This window comes from Sparus aurata, chromosome 2, assembly GCF_900880675.1.
Source record: "Sparus aurata chromosome 2, fSpaAur1.1, whole genome shotgun sequence".
NCBI classification, from domain to species: domain Eukaryota; kingdom Metazoa; phylum Chordata; class Actinopteri; order Spariformes; family Sparidae; genus Sparus; species Sparus aurata.
The window spans coordinates 19,146,037-19,161,734 of NC_044188.1; the positions used below are offsets into that span (position 1 = coordinate 19,146,037).

General features: G+C 42.0%; 2 protein-coding genes across 6 annotated transcripts in view; one reads left to right on the plus strand and one right to left on the minus strand.

Moving 5' to 3' along the window:
- aasdhppt (aminoadipate-semialdehyde dehydrogenase-phosphopantetheinyl transferase) overlaps nt 1-5,610 on the minus strand; it is a 21,789-nt gene extending 16,179 nt beyond the window's left edge. For all 3 annotated transcript variants that reach the window (XM_030402591.1, XM_030402601.1, XM_030402583.1), the window contains exons 1-5: nt 5,182-5,610; nt 4,954-5,067; nt 4,533-4,662; nt 3,219-3,340; nt 2,285-2,446 (exon numbers count right to left, since the gene is read on the minus strand). In XM_030402591.1, the coding sequence (XP_030258451.1) occupies nt 2,285-2,446; nt 3,219-3,340; nt 4,533-4,662; nt 4,954-5,067; nt 5,182-5,325 (672 nt within the window). In that variant the 5' untranslated portion in view covers nt 5,326-5,610. The remainder of the gene's footprint in view (nt 1-2,284; nt 2,447-3,218; nt 3,341-4,532; nt 4,663-4,953; nt 5,068-5,181) is intronic.
- On the plus strand, nt 3,338-15,698 carry msantd4 (Myb/SANT-like DNA-binding domain containing 4 with coiled-coils). Of its 3 annotated transcripts, none has more exons than XM_030402560.1 (5): nt 3,338-3,474; nt 8,001-8,779; nt 9,957-10,052; nt 10,374-10,673; nt 12,202-15,698. In XM_030402560.1, exons 2-5 carry the CDS (start codon nt 8,672-8,674, stop codon nt 12,934-12,936), a joined length of 1,239 nt encoding a protein of 412 aa, XP_030258420.1. In that variant the 5' UTR covers nt 3,338-3,474; nt 8,001-8,671; the 3' UTR covers nt 12,937-15,698. The 3 variants fall into 3 exon arrangements, with proteins under 3 accessions (XP_030258420.1, XP_030258428.1, XP_030258409.1); XM_030402568.1 differs by lacking the exon at nt 3,338-3,474 and adding an exon at nt 5,629-5,791; XM_030402549.1 differs by lacking the exon at nt 3,338-3,474 and adding an exon at nt 5,819-6,101.

A 15,698-nucleotide genomic window follows, 5' to 3' on the forward strand; every position in this document is an offset into this window, starting at 1 on the left:
TCAGTTGATATATCAGTTTGTCTACAGAATGTGGAACAGCAAAATGGTTGAATAAGCCGATTACAAACCCGTCAAGCCTACGAAAACATCCTAAGGTGTCGTGTTTTGTCCAACCAACAGTTCAAAACCCGACGGTGTCATTTATAATGACATGAAACACACAGGAAAGCAGGAAAAATATAAATATATACAATATTTTTTAAGAAATCGCTGCATATTAATATTTTGAAGAGCAACCACATCATTGATTAACTGTTAGCTCTGATTTTTTCACAAATATCAGCCTTATTTATCTTTCGGTCTACTTTTCTGCTCTGGGGGGTCGGCTAATTGGACAATCTATCCATCATCTGTGTTTGAATATGAAACTTTCACATGAACAATTTTGATTTTAACCAAAACGTCACATTAAATACGTATGAAATAAACCAGCGATTCATTCCCTTTTGCTTCAGTGTTTCTTGCTGCAACCTTCCTCTCCTCATCCTCGGTCTCCAAACAGCCTCCATATTCTGTATGTTGCTGTTACTCCACTTTGCCCTGCAATCTATACTTAAAAAGAGGACACATGCATTACCTTCTATCTGCGATCGATATAAGTGAGCTGTTATTCTCTGGTGTGAGAAAACAGACACTAAAACAGCATTAAGCCTCGGTGACCCAGAGAGGAGAGGAGACGTCGGGTTTTTCAAACCAGTGGTAACCTTTTAGCAGTCACTTGTTAATCCCTCTGCCACCGGGAATGAAGGGAAGAGCGAGAGGAGGAGGAGGAGGGGGAGGGGGAGGGGGAACAGAGAGGAAAAATACAGAGGAGGTGAAAGAGGAGAGCAGGTACAATACAATGATGACAGAAGATGGAGAAAGAGAAGACACTGGAGGAAATGTCAAAGTGAGAAGTGGAGAGGACCGCGAGAGAAAGCGAGAAGAGGAGCAGAAAAGAGGAGACGAAATGGGAAATATACGGAGTGACGGCAGCAGATGATTCTTCTCATGTGACACTCCTCTAATCTCTCGTCGCGGTCTGAGGGGAGCTGGAGGGCCACTTGAGAGGCCCTCTATTGCAATCTCTTCTGTGTATTTCTCTGTGAGACCACCTGTGATGCACTTTGCAGATGCTTTCAAGCGGGAAGGCACTGGGGAGCAGAGGACCCTCCGGCTGCGCTGCCGATTCCTTTGAACCGCTGCATTTAAGCTCATTGACGTTCCTAAAGGTTGAGTCAAACTGGTTTTATACACGTTGCTATTCTAAAAAATATGCCGGAAGACCCACTAATAACAAGTAACCAAGCTGTATTTAGCAAGCTTGATATGATATTATCACAAACCCTAGTACCCTGCAATAATAACATAATAATAACATATTACTGCAAATATCTTGTCATACGTTGATTACTGCAGTACATGCAGCTAAATGGGACTGATAACCCAAATGTCCCTGTCACCTAAACCTGTCATTGAGATTGCATGCAAACTGAACACGTTTGAATAATCCATGGTTTTACAGGGGTTTGGTGTCGGACTATTTCCTGGCTGGTTGCAAAGAACCTAAAAAAGAAGGAAGGGTCGTTTACGTCACTGAATGTTGCTTTGGTGCCAGACTGTGGTGACAGCTGTATTGAAGTCTATGGGAGATTCGTGCAGAAACACACTAAAACCAGACGTTGTGTGAATCCTGATGAAGAAACGGTCCACAAAATAAAAGAACACACTTAAACATTTTTTGCCCCGTATTACTGACAGGGCTGATAATATTGTGACGAAATATATCGCTGATTTTGTCACCTGCAGATAGAGTCAAGCAATCTGTTGCCCCTGGTTTCCAGTCTTTATGGTAAGCTGAGCTTAGTACATGGTACATACTTGGTACATTTTTTCTCATCTATCACGGTATAAGACCATAAGCACAGCTCAACCTGGGGAATATGAAAACTGTGAAATTGGTCCAATTGAAGTATGAAAATGCGAATAAAAACCAGCGAATCTTAAGCAGTAAGTCACAGAAAATAAGACAGTCTGGCAGAGTGCCAAACTGGCGATCGATCACAAGCTCAAAAGGCTGCAGACTGCTTCCAACGCGACCTTTTGGATGGCATGGGAGTTGTAGGTAAACTGCACACTGCGGTCAGCAACCTCTTTGGCATGTTTTCACGTCTAATCCTTTTTTAGATCTAGAACCTAAACTAGTCTTGCATCCGTCATGCAGAAGAAAGAATGTGTCTAGCTTTTTTAAATTCTTGTTGGTTTTTTTTTGTCCGTTTTCACACTTCTCTTCAAACAGACTCACTTCAAACACCCAGTCCTCTTCTTCCTCCTCATCTAGATGCATCTTGGTCTGGCGCAGCGCCCGGCCCTGTGTGAGCGGCCCAGAGGACAGGTGAAACTCCACCCTCTGTAGGTTGAAGCCCAGACCGGTGCCGATGGCTTTGATGAAGCTCTCCTTCAGGGCCTTGCCAGAGAGAAAGTAAACAGTATCACTAGTTACATGTAGAAAACGATCACAGGCACATAAGGAAAAACAGGACTTCTGTGTGTCTGACGAAGCTGAGAATGACAGTCTGTGTGCATCTCTTCTGTGTGTGTGTGTGTGTGTGTGTGTGTGTGTGTATGTTGCGTGTGTTTTGGCTCAGTGGCACATTAACTCAAAACCACAACAGATGGGGATCTATGCACAAATGTATAACAGTGTGTATACAAAAGAGCGACTTTCTGCGCGTGTGAATGTGTGTGCGTTCAGCCAAAACAGACCCCGCTCGGCAGCCAATGAGCCACAACAACAGTATTACAGGGCTAATCGCTATGGCAACCGTCGAACTCTGCCATTAGTCAACAGTGTGGTGATGATATCAGAGCTTGACGTCTCTCTGCCACCCTCTCAATCTCACAACATCTTTACTTAGCACCACTGCTGTCCATCTGTGTGTGTGTGTGAGTGTGTGTGTGTGTATGTGTGTGTGCGCGCAAGAAAGAAAATACATGAGAGAAAGACTAAAAGGACAAAGACGGAGAAAGTGTAAAGAGAGAAAGGGCTATTGTGTATCTGAGAGGGTAAAATGCAGATATAGAGAAGGTCCACACATGTATCTGTGTCTTAAAGGACATCAGCAACATTATTTCCTCCTCTCTCTCACACACACACACACACGCGCAACAATCACCGCTTGTGGGGCCCTTCAGCGATGCAATGCGCGAAAAAAGGGTAGTATGGTTGCCATGGTTACCCAGTGGCGGTAGAACGCGTTGAGCTGCTGGTCCTCCGAGCTGGCTGATTGGATGACGCTCCACTCATACGCTGTAAACTGACGAGTCATGATGCGGAAAAACTCCGGCACAGAGCTGCTACCTGGAGGGGGAAGATGAGAGCGTGGAAGGAAGGAAGGAAAGGAGTGAGGACCAAAGGAAGAGAAGAGGACAGAGAAAGAATGAAATAGAAGCAAGGTGACGACAGGAAGGGGAAGACCGAGGCAGGCGTCAGAGGTAGAAAACAAGCGCTTCCAAGATTAAACTGATAAAACTCTGTTTTTGAGATGAGTGTGGCATTTTCCTCTCTAAGAATGTCTCTCAACACACACATCTGAATATGGCTGTGTGACACACACACACACACACACACACACACACACCCACACACACACACACACACACACACACACACACACACACACACACACACACAAAGCTAGCAGCTTGGCCTACACATACATTAGGCAACAGTGGCCCCTTGTGGTTGAGTTGGAGAATGCATAAGCAGCACCTTCTCCACCTTGTTACAGGCTGATTATACTCACAAATCAGGCTGATAAGAACTAATTAAAATTGACAGCTGAATGATAAAGATGTTGGCATCTTGAATTTTAAGCTTTTGCAGCATCATGATCCACACAGCTCCAAAATAATTAGAAGCATGTTATATTTTTTGGGTGGCTCGAATATCCAAAAGACTCACATCAGCAAACAACCAATGAGAATTAAAAGGTTGTGATAACCCTCTTTTATTAATATCATCCAATGCACCTGTATTTTGGAGCAGGAAAGAGACTAAAATGAAGTCTAAAATAAAATAAAAAAACACTCACAAATAAATGCTTAAATTGTTCAGCCTGTTCATAGAAAACACACCTCAGATGGATTTACCACAGGGTGATTTTTGCAACAGAATTTGCCCGAAACTTGTCACTTCAGCTAACTTCACCGTTTGGGCTAATCTCATCTCAAATGCCCATCTCACATCTGCCTTTTATCCCCAGACAGTAACGCTAAATGACTATTAATCTCCTGAGATGAGGAGGCTTGTTTATGGCAAGAAATTATGCAATTGTAAGTAATTTATAGGAAGGTTGGACCTTTTGAACAAACCAACAGACTTTGAAGGAATGGTTTTGTCATATTGATTTCAAAATGTTTGTGTTGTTTTGTACTTCCAGTATGTAAGTGGATATCCACTGCTTCATTGGTTGAAAAATAATTTCAATGACCATGCCCCTGTTGCTTTATATATAATTTGCTCTACTTTAACTGTTAATCTCTGCATTCACCTGGCATGGTGGTCTTCATTACATCCACTCCGACCTGGCGTCCCTGGTCTGCAGCGAGCACAGCGTAGTCCCCCTGGTGGGACACGTTAAATCTCCAGGCTGGTTGTTCAGGCTCTGAATCTGAACCGACCTGGATGCAGAGAGCGAGGCAGTAATCAAACAGTAGATACTTTGGATTAGTTTGGGGGTTGTAAACAAGTGAATCAAATGAGTCTATCACCGTCTTTTAGCAATCCCAGCTGTACAATTCACACTGCGCATCCAAACTTTACTCCTAGAATACTTTCAATGTGAAAATATGATGTTTAAGGGTACCTTTGATATTTGAAAGGGGAAAGGTAGATGTCTTAATACTGTTGTTACTTTGGTCTCAGTGAATAATTAGGGGCAGCAGTATACGTGAGGTAAAGTGCTGTTTAACCTTCAGTGGTGCTGCCAGGTAGGGTTTCCCTCTGGGTGATCGCTCCAGTCTGATCTCTGACCAGGGGACCTCCATCTTCTCACACACGAATTTCCTCAGCAGCAACCTGCCAGCCTGGTGGGGTGACAAAGAGACAGTGTCATTCACGTATATATGCTGCTGGAGCTGGTGCAATAAGTCAGCATGCAGAAGGTAGCAGAGTCAGAAAGTTCCCCGTCAGACACTCACCATGGCTGATTTAGCATCCTTGGCGAACACGAACTGTCCGATCCTGTCTTTCTCCTCCCGCTGAATGCAGCGTGCAGCGAGCAGCCAGTCAGACCTGCTCGGTGTCCACGACCCGCAGCGGAAAGCCCAGCGGACGGAGCCCATGTGCCCTCACCTCCGCCTGCTCACCTGAACTCCTCCACAACTTCAGGCTGCTCGCAACTAGTTAGTGAGCTAATGTTAGCATTACGCGTTAACATGAAGGCAGAGTTTCAGCGACGACAAAAGACAGGAAATATTACATGTCAGACATTTTGACTGTGGAACAGTTAAGAGGCGGTGAACTGTAACACACTACTGCACAAAACGTCGCCTCGTTGTTTACATTTCGGGTTGACAGCGGCGCGGACATGCCCGGAAGAGCCAGGCGAGATTCGATGTCGTCATAAGTGGGCGCGGTGGGGGATTGACCAATAGGAGCGACGGAAACAGTGCGGCTCTGAGGACACCCTCAAATGCTCTCATGATTATTGGAAATATGAGGATATTGTGTTGGGGTGTCAGCATATAGCAGTTTTCTGATACCACAGATTTAGACATGCTTGACTGAAGCTGTCTGACTGTTACTCGGGTATGTCCTTATTTCCATAATTCAAATAACAACCCTTCGGTGGGCTAAATCCTTAAAATTCATAAATATATATATTTTGTACTGTAAGGGGCAACGGTTACGATAGGCTGCTTGGACAAAGAGGAAAAATATGATTCAACTGAATGGCTTAATTTTGTCTTCCAACTGAGTTTATCAGCATAGCAACAATACACTCATATCTAGAGCTCGAAAGCTCGGAAAGACCAGTTTTCCGAGTTACACGTGAAAGCCGCATTAAAATTGTGCCTCTATGATGTTGTTTTGATTGCGGTGCATCTGTGTGCGTAAGGTGAGTTTTCTGTATAATCTACAACACATATCGTTTTATTGCAGGCGGCGGAAAGATGGTCGACATCATATTTCTGTGTGTGATGTGGGAAACTGTGATTCACTCGTCTGGTTAGAAAATGTGACTGCTATCTTGAAGCTACTATACCTCGGGAAGAAAACGTTTTTTTTCTTTTTTCTTTTTTTACAACAAATGCTTGCGAAAGATACAGAAAGGCTTTACCTAGAATTTGACTGCATGTGGGCTAACAGAAGAAACGTATACTGGATGAATAGAAATTTAAAATCATGTACATTTTTATAAGGCTATATTCTCCCTATATACATTAAATGTATACATTGCTTTTTAAAGCAGAAAATACACGCGAAATACACACTATATTAAAGTGTATTCTCTGCTTATAATAGCCACTGAGGAAGGGTGATAACCATCTGATAACAGGTTAATGTGCTGCAGAGAGAATTGAAACATCAGTAGTGTTGCTTTGGTGTCAACATACATTCACCAATACACATCTCTAAATCTGCATTTCTCTATATTAGCAGGTATGTAATGTTAATGTTAATTAAATGTTAATAGAGAGATCCCTTACTCAGAACACAATGAAGTATTTTTTTAAATGATTCCCATACAAACAGAAGTCAGATGACAACAATTAAATGCATGTCTGCATTTCTCATTCAAAATAAAGTGACAGACTAACTGATTGCAGTTCACATTCATGTAATATTGTGTATTATATAGCTACTTTATTTACTTAACCCTTAAAGAGCCAGACAGGTTATGGGGTTCCTGACCCTCCTGCATGTATGTATTTTTTTCCTACCCTGTTTTAGCCTCCAGCATTAAATGGCATGCATCATTTGTGAACCTAAAGGCTCTTTTAAAATCCAATTTTACAGTTGCTTTGTCTGAGAATGCATTCATTTACCAAATTACCTGTATAAATACAATTGCACTGCGATTTTTTGTGGAACAGTTTGCATCTGTGAAAATATCACAGTTTAACAGTGTCACGGTATACAACTTCATACAATTGTTTTTTAATTTTTTTTAGAATTATACAATGGCCCTTAAAGGGATGAAGACAAGTTTTTTTTCTTTCGTTGGAACAAATGCTTCGTCATAATTTCAAAAGACACATCCTGACAGATATGAAATGTGATTAAAACTTGATCTATGTCCTGTCAAAATTCAATACACTGTATGTTAACCATCATCTCCCATATCACGTTCTACCTTAAGAAGTCTAACTTAAGGTACTTTGCTGCAACCCCAGAAAGAACCTCAGCTCTCAGAAATGTAGTTTTTTTTTTTTTTTTTTTTTTTTTTTTTTTACATTAAAATGAACTTTTCTCTCCATCTGACCTTTCCAAAAAGAAAATAGAAAAGCAATTGAATAATAACAGAGTACAGTGAAGCAAAAGTGACTTTATTCAGAGAAATATGTTATCCACTGAACCAGAACAACAAGTAATTTGGCTACAAGCGTTGTCTCCATTGGCCAGGAGGAAGAAGCTGTGTAGGTTTCTTTGACAGATAAATGCTGCAGAACAAAATGGCATAATCACATTCACTACAGAGCCCCTGAATGTAAAAAGCTAAGAAACTTCACTTTACATGAGTTTTTAAAGCATAGTGACAGGATTGGTGGTTCAAATGTTATTAAACATTTTAATCACTGGTGGCTGTCTCAGTATTTGTGGGCTAATATTGTAACCCAGTTTCTCCATATTCAGCATCTCTTTTTCATGTCGATACCACACAAGTGTGCTGCACGGCCAACTGTACATCAGTCCTCAAACATATCCCTCTAACTTTAGGTTTTTATCACAAATTAACTTGACACACACTGCTGCATGTATATCAATACAATAACTACTCTCTTTGTGCCTACAGGAAGACTGCAGAGCCTTTTCAGCCTGTGATGCTTACCTGTGTAAGCTCACCTGGCAGCAGTCCAGGCCAGGAACCACAGGTGGAAAACCCTGCCTGTTGTCTTTTATTTTTCTCTGTGGCCTTACTTACATCACATCGGGGCCTTTTCAAGGCAAAAAGTGAACCCTCTGCTCAAACTGGGTCCAAAAAAAAAGAGGAAGAAGGCTTTTGATGATTTACTCTTCAGGCCCACCAGCTGACCTCTTCAGCTACACACACTTCTTCTTCTTCACGTGATGTTTCCACAACTTCAAGTCTCACAGAGCCAGCATCGAGTGTAGCAGCTGGGATAATTCGCCCATGTGGAAGACTTCACAGCGAGGGATTCCTCCCTGATGGAAACTGCTGTGCTTTTGAAGGAAAGCTCCTCTGCTGGACATGAACTGACCTTTACAACAAACACGTCTTCTCCATCTGAGGACTGAAACCTACCTTTGCTCTGACCTCTGATCTATCTCTCTTTGAAAACCTTGTTTCCCATTTCCCCCTCTCATCCCTTTATTTAATCTGTTTCTCCTTCTATACCTTCTTGCTTATTTTCCCCCAGTTGTCTCTCCTCGTCTCTGTTTGTCTCTCCTTGTGTTTCTGGGGTTTCTGCCCACTTCCTTGCTGCCAAACTGGATTTCCTGCAGATGAAGCATCTGAAGAGGAAGAGGAAGAGCAACTACAGCGTGAGAGAAACACAGACTCTCATCAGGGAGATCCACAAGAGGAGGGACGTGTTGTTCTCCAGACAGCAGGTGTAGATCTCTTCCTCTTCTTCTTTTAATTAATAGATTGTGACACCTATGGTGAGAGTTATTAATGCATAGCAGAGATAATAATCGATTAGTTTCTTGCTATTATCTGATTTCTTTACTTCTCTATGACAGTAAACTGAACATCACTGGGCTGCGGACAAAACACGACAACCGTTTGGAAACACACCGGTTGACATTTTTCCATTTCCTCACACATTCCGGACCAAACATCTGACTGGAAATGATCGACAATGAAAATAATAGAAATATATCAAGTCATGCTGCTGACATGCTGCCTTTTTCCTCTTTCACATGCATTTATTCCCAAAACGTGTTCTCTGTCATCTCTGTGCTCTGATGTGTGAGCCGAGTAAGAGAGATCAACAGCAGGAGTAAAACAGGAGCGCAAACCAATTAGAAAACTCTCCTGTCTTATTGTCTTATCCAATTAGCAACTCTTTGTATGCTCTTGTAAAATGTGTGAAAAGGTGAACGATTAGTACTCGATATGACAGATTTGTCTTAAGGGACTTGGACACAATTAACTGAAATGCTCGACCAAAAAGCAAGTCATTACTAAAAAACAAACACATAATGAGGCAACTTGGCTACCAAACTGATCAACCATCTGGGTCATATATTGGCTGACATAAGTACATACATTGAAATAAACACTCTGTATGTGTCGGCTGCTGTAAAATGAATGAACAGTACAAAAATATTTTAGAAGCAACATTTCCATTATCTCCATTGTCCACCAGAGAGCACTGACACTGTTTATTGTACAACCGCAAGATATCCCACTCAGCGCACATCTTGGTCAAAGTCCTACAAATAAAAAGATACATTTAATTGTTTTAAACTTATGTGTTTATGGAAAGAAAATCCTATCAGCTGATGTATCATTATTTAAAACTTTTACACGTCACTAATGGTATTGGCTTCAAAAATTATCAAACAGACCAGAGGATTTATTGTTCTACAAAAATGGCGGCTTTGTATTTATTGGAAAACCTCTAATTTTACAGGAACCTGCACTGCTTACACGTTTTAACAGACCTCATAGTGTCACTTCACTCACCACAATACAACGCCGTCGCTACAAAGCCTCGACAGGATTGAATGAAACCGTCTAAATGTTATTTTCATCCTTCTCTTTCTCTTTGTGTGTGAACAGAACACGGCCATTAATGAGCTGAAGAGACAGGCATGGGAGGAGGTGGCGCGAGGTGTCAACTCGCTGGGGGAGGGAGAGCTGCGCACCGCTGCAGAAGTGAGTTCATGTCTTCGTTCTAATCTTCGCGTGTATTGCTGTGCTGGACCATTGTCACAACATTGTTACAACTTGCCAATCAGGCTGCTGTGATGTCTGAGCTTTGCAACACATATAGAGGTTGCTCCTGCAACATCATGATTAGCGATGGACCAGGAACATCATTTCAACTTATGAAACAGCAACAAAAGCTGAACGCACAGCAAGAAATCATGTCTGAGTTGTTTAAGTATTGGACTCTTTGAGGATATCCATTTAAATCATAGTCTCAGATTTTTTGTTCGACACACTAGCTCTTTTCCTTCCTGATCTCTTGCACAGGTGAAGCGTCGTTACCTGGACTGGCGGGCCCTGATGAAGAGGAAACAGCTTCAGGCCGAGCTCTCTTTCTCCTCCTCCTCCTCTTCGTCTGTGGCCCTGAAGACTGAGTATGATCAGTCGTCTCCTGAGCCCGAGGCAGCCTCTCTGGGGTCCGAGTGTGACCAGCTGCTTGACCTCTCAGGCCTCCCGAAAGATTGTCACTGCGACTGGCCGGAGCTGCCAGCTGTCGGTGAGCTGAGCGGGCAGGCCATGATGGCACCGCCGAGTGTGAAAACAGAGGATGACATGGGTGAATACAGAGTAAGAAACAGAAAGTTGTCATCTCTACAGCGGTGCCACAGTAGTGACAGTGTGTGTACGATGACAGTAGTGGAGAGAAGCTGTGCCCTGACACCACACGTGCCCTCTGTAGATCAGATATTCTGATTTAACCTTAGAGTCTGTTAATTAAATTTGCATGTAATTGATGACGGAATGATTTCCGCTCCTTGATGCTCGTAATATCACTGTCCATGTTATGAGAAGACAAGTAGCCTATCTCGACATGCAAGTATTTGCTAATGTGTTAATTAGCTTCATTAATGTCCTCATCAGCAGAGGCAGCTATGTTTAACATACTGCTGTGATTATTCTGCCGCATAATGTCGCTCAAGTGGCTCCTCTTAATCCGGCCTTTTGATTGGGCTCATGTAGGTTCACAAGGTAGAGATGAATTTAAATTAAGTGTGTGTCAATTCATTAGGATTTAATTTGAAGGCGGTATTTTAAATGCTACTTTTCTCTGATTGCATTAACGTCTGTTTTCAGATCAGATCAAGATCTGTTCACACTGTGGTAGCCGTCCACTTACGATGTTCCACAATTATTACACAATAATTCCGCGATCCAATCTTCCACCTTATTTCTTAACGGTGTTATTAAACTGTATCCAGCCGATTAAAGTTCTTCATTTCAGCAGCCAGATAGTCTGCAGCAGAAATCGAGGTAATAGTTTTGTGTGTCAGACCACGACATGATCACATCGATGCCTCAGTTGGAGTCTTATTGTTTTGGCGTGTAAATGGTTTAACAAACGGATCTCTTTCCCAATATGAGCTACTGTATGTAATACCACCTTAAAGGGAAGTTAACCCCGTATCAAAATACATATACTTTATCTTACCTGTAGTGCTGTTCATCCATTTAGATTGTATGGGTGTGAGTTGCAAAATCTTTGAGAAATCAGCTGTAGAGATGTCTGCCTTCTCTCCAGCATAATGAAACCAGATGTTTCACTCGGCTTGTGGTGCTCAAAGTGCCAAAAACATAAACTCGGAACTCTTAACAGCAATGTGTCCTTTGAGACATCACAACTCTGTTACTCAAGATAATCCACAGGCCTTGCTGTGAGCAGTTTGATGTAGGAGACTCACATCAGAATAGATCCACATAGATAAATAGCACTAAACAGGTAAGAGTAAAAACATCTGTATGTTAGATTTTTTGGTCAACTGTCCCTTTAAACCGACTGAAAAACCTTTATATCCTCACACATAAAGCTCATAATTGTGTTCAGCGACAGTACTGAAGCTGGATAAGATCAATGGAAGCTGCAGAGACATAAATATCCTGAATCTCTAGTTTGGGTCCAGCTCCAAAAACACTGGAGACTATTTCCCAGAATGCTTTGTTGTTTGTATCTTTCCTCATCTTTCATCAGGGTTATTTTATCAGGATCTGTAAAAAAAATTCCTTCCACGGACACATTATGCAACTGTTTTCCCTCCCACAACTGTATGTGTAAAATCAGGTGGAGTGCCCCTTTAATGATGTCACTCTGTCCCTCTAGCTGGATGGCGATGGCGACGTGGGAGACGGAGAAATAGATGAGGATGATTTCCCCTCCCTGCTCAGCGACATTGAGTCCCGTGGCGAGGGGCACATTGGGGATGTTTACTCCCACGACGACTTGCTCAGCTCCTCCAAGGCTCCGACCTCCACCTTCACCAGAGACGTGCCGCTCGCTGGAGGCCTGATGGGGATACCGGGTGGACTAAACAATCATGACAACATGGGGCCGGGGTTCCTGGTGGCTGTTGAGAAACAGCGACTGGAGCTGGAGAAACAGCGTCTGGCTGTGGAAACGGAACGCCTGGCGGTGGAGAAAGAGCGCCTGGCGGTGGAGAAGGAGCGACTCCGTTACATGGAGGTGGAGAGGGAAAGACTGCAGCTGGACAGAGAGAGGCTACAGGTGGAGAGGGAGAGACTGAGGCTTCAGCTCCTCAGCCAATCGGAGCACGTCGACTCCTCCTTTAACCTGCCGCCACAACAAGGCCCGCCCTCGTCCTCCACGCCCTCCTTGTCCTCCACCCACGACGGACAGAGGGAGAGGGAAAGTAACGGCTGGATGTCGGTGGTGGATCTGGAGACCGAGAGGCTGAAACTGGAGAAGGAGAGGCTGCTGCTGGAGAAGGAGAGACTGCAGTTCTTTAAATTCGAGGCGGGCAGACTGCAGATTGAGAGAGAGCGCCTCCAAGTGGAGAAGGAGAGAATGCAGCTGCACAAAGATCATCAGAGCCACTGAGGGACGGACTCAAAAGAGAGAGAAGCAGTAAGAAAGTGATAAATACATTCAGACTCTCACCAGCTCCCAGTGGAACTTTTAATACTGGAAACATCCTGGATTAAGAGAATTCGCATCAGCAGCTGCTCCCTTATCCAGTTTACCACACGCGTCCTTCGGGAAGGTGTGAGGCACTTTAATGATCACTGGGATTTTGCCAAGGAGGAGACTGGAGATGGAGGGCTGGCATGTTTATGACCGTCATGATAAAGCAGTGCCTTATGATGTCTTCATAAAACGCGCAAAGGGACAAAAAAAAAAAAAGATGCCGTGATGATAAAATCCAGGATGTGTCTGGTACGCGCAGCCCTGAACACCTTCTGATTTATAACGTGTTGTAACATCTGCTCAGTGCCACGTCTAATGCACAAAATGTGCAGTGTACGGGACATTAAATGCTGGAGTGTGAACGCAACACATTCGATTCTTGTTTAGAAATGTGGGAAAGAAGGACGGAATCATCACAATGTCTTATTCTGCATTTATGCACCAAACAGTGCCAGTTAATCTACTGCATGAGTGCTTAACTATGTATTTTATCTTCCTTCACTGAAAAAAACAGAAGCTCACAACAGTGACATGTACACAGAGATGTGTATGTTATCTAATGTTTACTGTTAAGTGCTTATGTAGAAATATAGTTTGTAATGCTTTTGACTTTTTACATTTGATTTTGACATTTTGACTTGTCCCAGTGAGCCAGCCTGCACAACACCAGGGCCATGAAACTCATTTCTTCATTTTATTATTCACACCTGTGCTTTCCCAGCAGGGACAAGTTACAATATCTGAAAAAAAGATGAAAATATTAGTTGGTATGTTGGTTAATAAATGTACAAAGTCACAAGCATTACCATGTAAATGATATTTTGCAACATGGAAAAGCTTGGAAAAGAGCCTGAGCGTCTGCGATCTGCAGCTGCCGGAGGTTTGGTGTGCATGCCAGAAAAATTAAAGTGAAATACTACTTTTAATGGTTTTCTTCAGCGTCTATTTTAAATTCTGTTGTGCTGAGAAATATACTGTGAAAACGCTGCCGGCTACTGTTCTGTACTAAAGCACATTGCTGCCATGCCCGAAAAAGTACAACGCATCGTAAGATTTTAGGTTATTACTTTTCAAGTTAAAACAAAATATTTTCACGTTATTACGAAATACAAACGCATCATCCTATGACGAGAAACTTGTCTTGTTATTACATGAATCTATTTATCTTAACACAACATGTTTTATGTTGTCACAAGTTATTTTACGTTATATTATCGTATTTTAACGTAAAACTTTTCATGTGATAACTTCTCACTGGCTCTAAGGGAGAATATCACATCTCCATCAGCTGCCTGTCTGATAGAGAATCCATTTTAAGATTTTACTGGTACCCTTTCACCTGAGCTTTGCCCCAAGATAGCAGAAATTTTGACCCCATGTGAGCCTCTTTGCAGTCTCGGCTCCTCTGGTTGTTCTCAAGTCAAGGCTTAAATCTGTAGGTGACCGTGCTTGTGCCAGCAGGGCTCACAAATGTTGTCACTTTTTAAAAGTCACTTCTTAAACCAAACATATATTGACTTGTTTTTATGTGACGTCCTCTTCTTTATTCCTTTTAATCTTTCCACTGTTCTTAATATGTTTATCTGTTTCTAATTCCTCTGATAAGTTGTCGTCTTCTTATTTTCCTTTTTTCCTTTTTATTTGTATTGCTTATATGTGACTAAGGCTTTTCATTCTGTTATGCTGATTTCCTGAGTTTCCTGCTTTTGCTTTGTCTGTCAAAGTACTTTGTGAACTCATAACATTTTGAAGGTGCTACATGAATAAAGTTCTTGTGATTATAAGGTTATTATTGTAACAAGAGAAAGATTCTTGTGATGTTATGATAAATTTGCCGTAATAGCGTGATCATTTCTCGTTAAAACAACAAAAAAATTACTTTACATAAACTGTAAGCTAGTGAGCCATGGTACATCTCTAGGGTGTGTGTGTGTCGGTGTGTTTAAACTTTTACTTAACTCAGCACTCAGAGACTCTGGTTTACTGTCTTCTGTTCCACTCTGTCCTCTGTAATGTTGTTTGTGTAGTAATCAGAATCAGAAATTCCTTTATTAGTACCGCAAACAATGGAAATTTGTGCATCAAAGCAGCCAAAGGACAGTTCAATATAACAGTAAAATAATAATAATAATGATAATAGTAAAAAATAAACAATAAAATATAAAAGGTATGAAGAAGAGCTAAAGCACAAATGGAGTTAAAACGATAAAGTACATTTCCCATCCAGCTCCGTCAAGATCACACTTCGTGAACACCCAACAATAGAGGTCAACTCTGCAGGTCGTTGCTGGAGTCAGATCGATAAACAGAAATAAAGATAAATCCACTTTTTAATCTCAAAAGTTAAAAAAGTAATCTCTGAGCTCTTCTCCAGTGGACGGACAGCTCTGGATCAGAGCAGAATCAGATGTGACAGCGGGGCCTCATTCCTCTCGCAGGTCATGAAAATATATTTTTTAAATGGTAAGAAAATATCTAGTTTATGGCGTTGCAGCAATACGCTGCTGTAATTCTGCTGTATTGAAAGTTTTGTCATCCCCAAAAAAATAGACATATCAAGCACAAATGTATGTCACTGTATGCCTAACACAAGTCGACTGTCTGTGTTTTACATATTGTTCATGCTTTCTTACTCAGTGCATCTGTGGTAAATAAAGTTCGTTGAAGAAAACAAA

Coding starts and splice junctions, on each gene's coding strand:
- msantd4 (XM_030402560.1), top strand. CDS start 8,672: ATGAAGCATCTGAAGAGGAAGAGGAAGAGCAACTACAGCGTGAGAGAA. Junction 8,780..9,956: donor TGTTGTTCTCCAGACAGCAG/GTGTAGATCTCT, acceptor GTGTGTGAACAG/AACACGGCCATTAATGAGCT. Junction 10,674..12,201: donor ATGACATGGGTGAATACAGA/GTAAGAAACAGA, acceptor CTGTCCCTCTAG/CTGGATGGCGATGGCGACGT.